Source organism: Colobus angolensis, unplaced genomic scaffold (assembly GCF_000951035.1).
Source record: "Colobus angolensis palliatus isolate OR3802 unplaced genomic scaffold, Cang.pa_1.0 Scaffold565, whole genome shotgun sequence".
Taxonomy (NCBI): domain Eukaryota; kingdom Metazoa; phylum Chordata; class Mammalia; order Primates; family Cercopithecidae; genus Colobus; species Colobus angolensis.
Window position 1 is genome coordinate 196796 of NW_012119210.1, and position 1690 is coordinate 198485.

Genomic DNA, 1690 nt, shown 5'->3' on the forward strand with positions numbered 1-1690 from the left:
ACAACAAAACAGAGCCTTCCTCATAGGACATGAGAATCAGGTAACACTGTACAGGGCTTAGATTGGCATCATCTGAGATGCCAATGGAGCCCTGAGGGGGTGACCTGTCCATGGATTCAAATGGGTCTGTCTGACTCCAGGCCCAGCTCCTGAGAACCAGGCTCTCCCGCTTCCTCATGGGCTGCTCTGCACAGCCTGTAGCTGGTGCAATACCAGTGCTTGGTGATACTAAGTTGAAACAGGGGAAACTGCAAATTTCTGCAAAACTGACCATTTTTGTCCTATAAAATGGCAATTTCATGTGGCCCAAGCTGCTACTGATTCATGGTACATGCAACACAGTGGCCATGAATGAAGCCTTTGTGCCTCATCTCACAACACTGTGAATAGGGCCTGTTATTGTCCCCATTTCACAGAAGAGGAAACTGAGTACTCGTCGAAGTACTCCTGAAGGAGCACCAGGTGGAAGCGGCGCTCCACCTCCGGGATGTGCTCCTGCACCTGCGGGCTGCCAGGGTCCAGGCCGTTGTCATAGCCCAGGTCGAAGAAGAGCGGGTTTCGGAGGTAGTGCGCATTGAAGCCATTGGGGTCGTAGTAGCGATCCGGGTCTTGCAGGAACTCGGCCAGACCACCCAGCCTGGACTCAGGCTCCACAGGTCCCGCTATCCCAGCCCCTTTGCCACCACTGTCCCCAACAATCTCCCTCTCTAGCTACCAGAGTCCTGAGGGTCCCAGCACCCCCCTGAGGCTCTCCCCACCTCTCTGTCCCCAGCAGGACCCCAGAGGCCGCAGCGTCCTGCTCTCCGCCTGTGCTTGAGCCAGAGGCTGTGAACCGCGCCAACGGCTCGGCGGGAGAGTGCCAGCCGCGGCGCAATATCGTGTTTTTGAAGACGCACAAGACGGCCAGCAGCACCCTGCTCAACATCCTGTTCCGCTTCGGCCAGAAGCACCGGCTCAAGTTCGCCTTTCCCAATGGCCGCAACGACTTCGACTACCCGACCTTCTTCGCCCGCAGTCTGGTGCAGGACTACCGGCCCGGGGCCTGCTTCAACATCATTTGCAACCACATGCGCTTCCACTACGACGAGGTGCGCGGCCTGGTGCCGCCCAACGCCATCTTCATCACGGTGCTCCGCGACCCCGCCCGCCTGTTCGAGTCCTCCTTCCACTACTTTGGGCCTGTGGTGCCCCTCACGTGGAAGCTGTCGGGCGGCGACAAGCTGGCCGAGTTCCTGCAAGACCCGGATCGCTACTACGACCCCAACGGCTTCAATGCCCACTACCTCCGAAACCTGCTCTTCTTCGACCTGGGCTATGACAACGGCCTGGACCCTGGCAGCCCGCAGGTGCAGGAGCACATCCTGGAGGTGGAGCGCCGCTTCCACCTGGTGCTCCTTCAGGAGTACTTCGACGAGTCGCTGGTGCTGCTGAAGGACCTGCTGTGCTGGGAGCTGGAGGACGTGCTCTACTTCAAGCTCAACGCCCGCCGCGACTCGCCGGTGCCGCGGCTCTCCGGGGAGATGTACGGGCGCGCCACCGCCTGGAACATGTTGGACGCCCACCTCTACCGCCACTTCAACGCCAGCTTCTGGCGCAAGGTGGAGGCCTTCGGGCAGGAGCGCATGGCCCGCGAGGTGGCAGCCCTGCGCCATGCCAACGAGCGCATGCGGACCATCTGCATCGACGGGGG

General features: G+C 60.4%; 1 protein-coding gene across 1 annotated transcript in view; it reads left to right on the forward strand.

Annotated features, from left to right (window-relative positions):
* Nucleotides 1-1690, forward strand: part of GAL3ST1 (galactose-3-O-sulfotransferase 1) — a 3643-nt gene that overhangs the window by 1302 nt on the left and 651 nt on the right. The window contains exon 3 of the mRNA XM_011961699.1: nucleotides 748-1690. Within this exon, the coding sequence (XP_011817089.1) occupies nucleotides 748-1690 (943 nt within the window). The remainder of the gene's footprint in view (nucleotides 1-747) is intronic.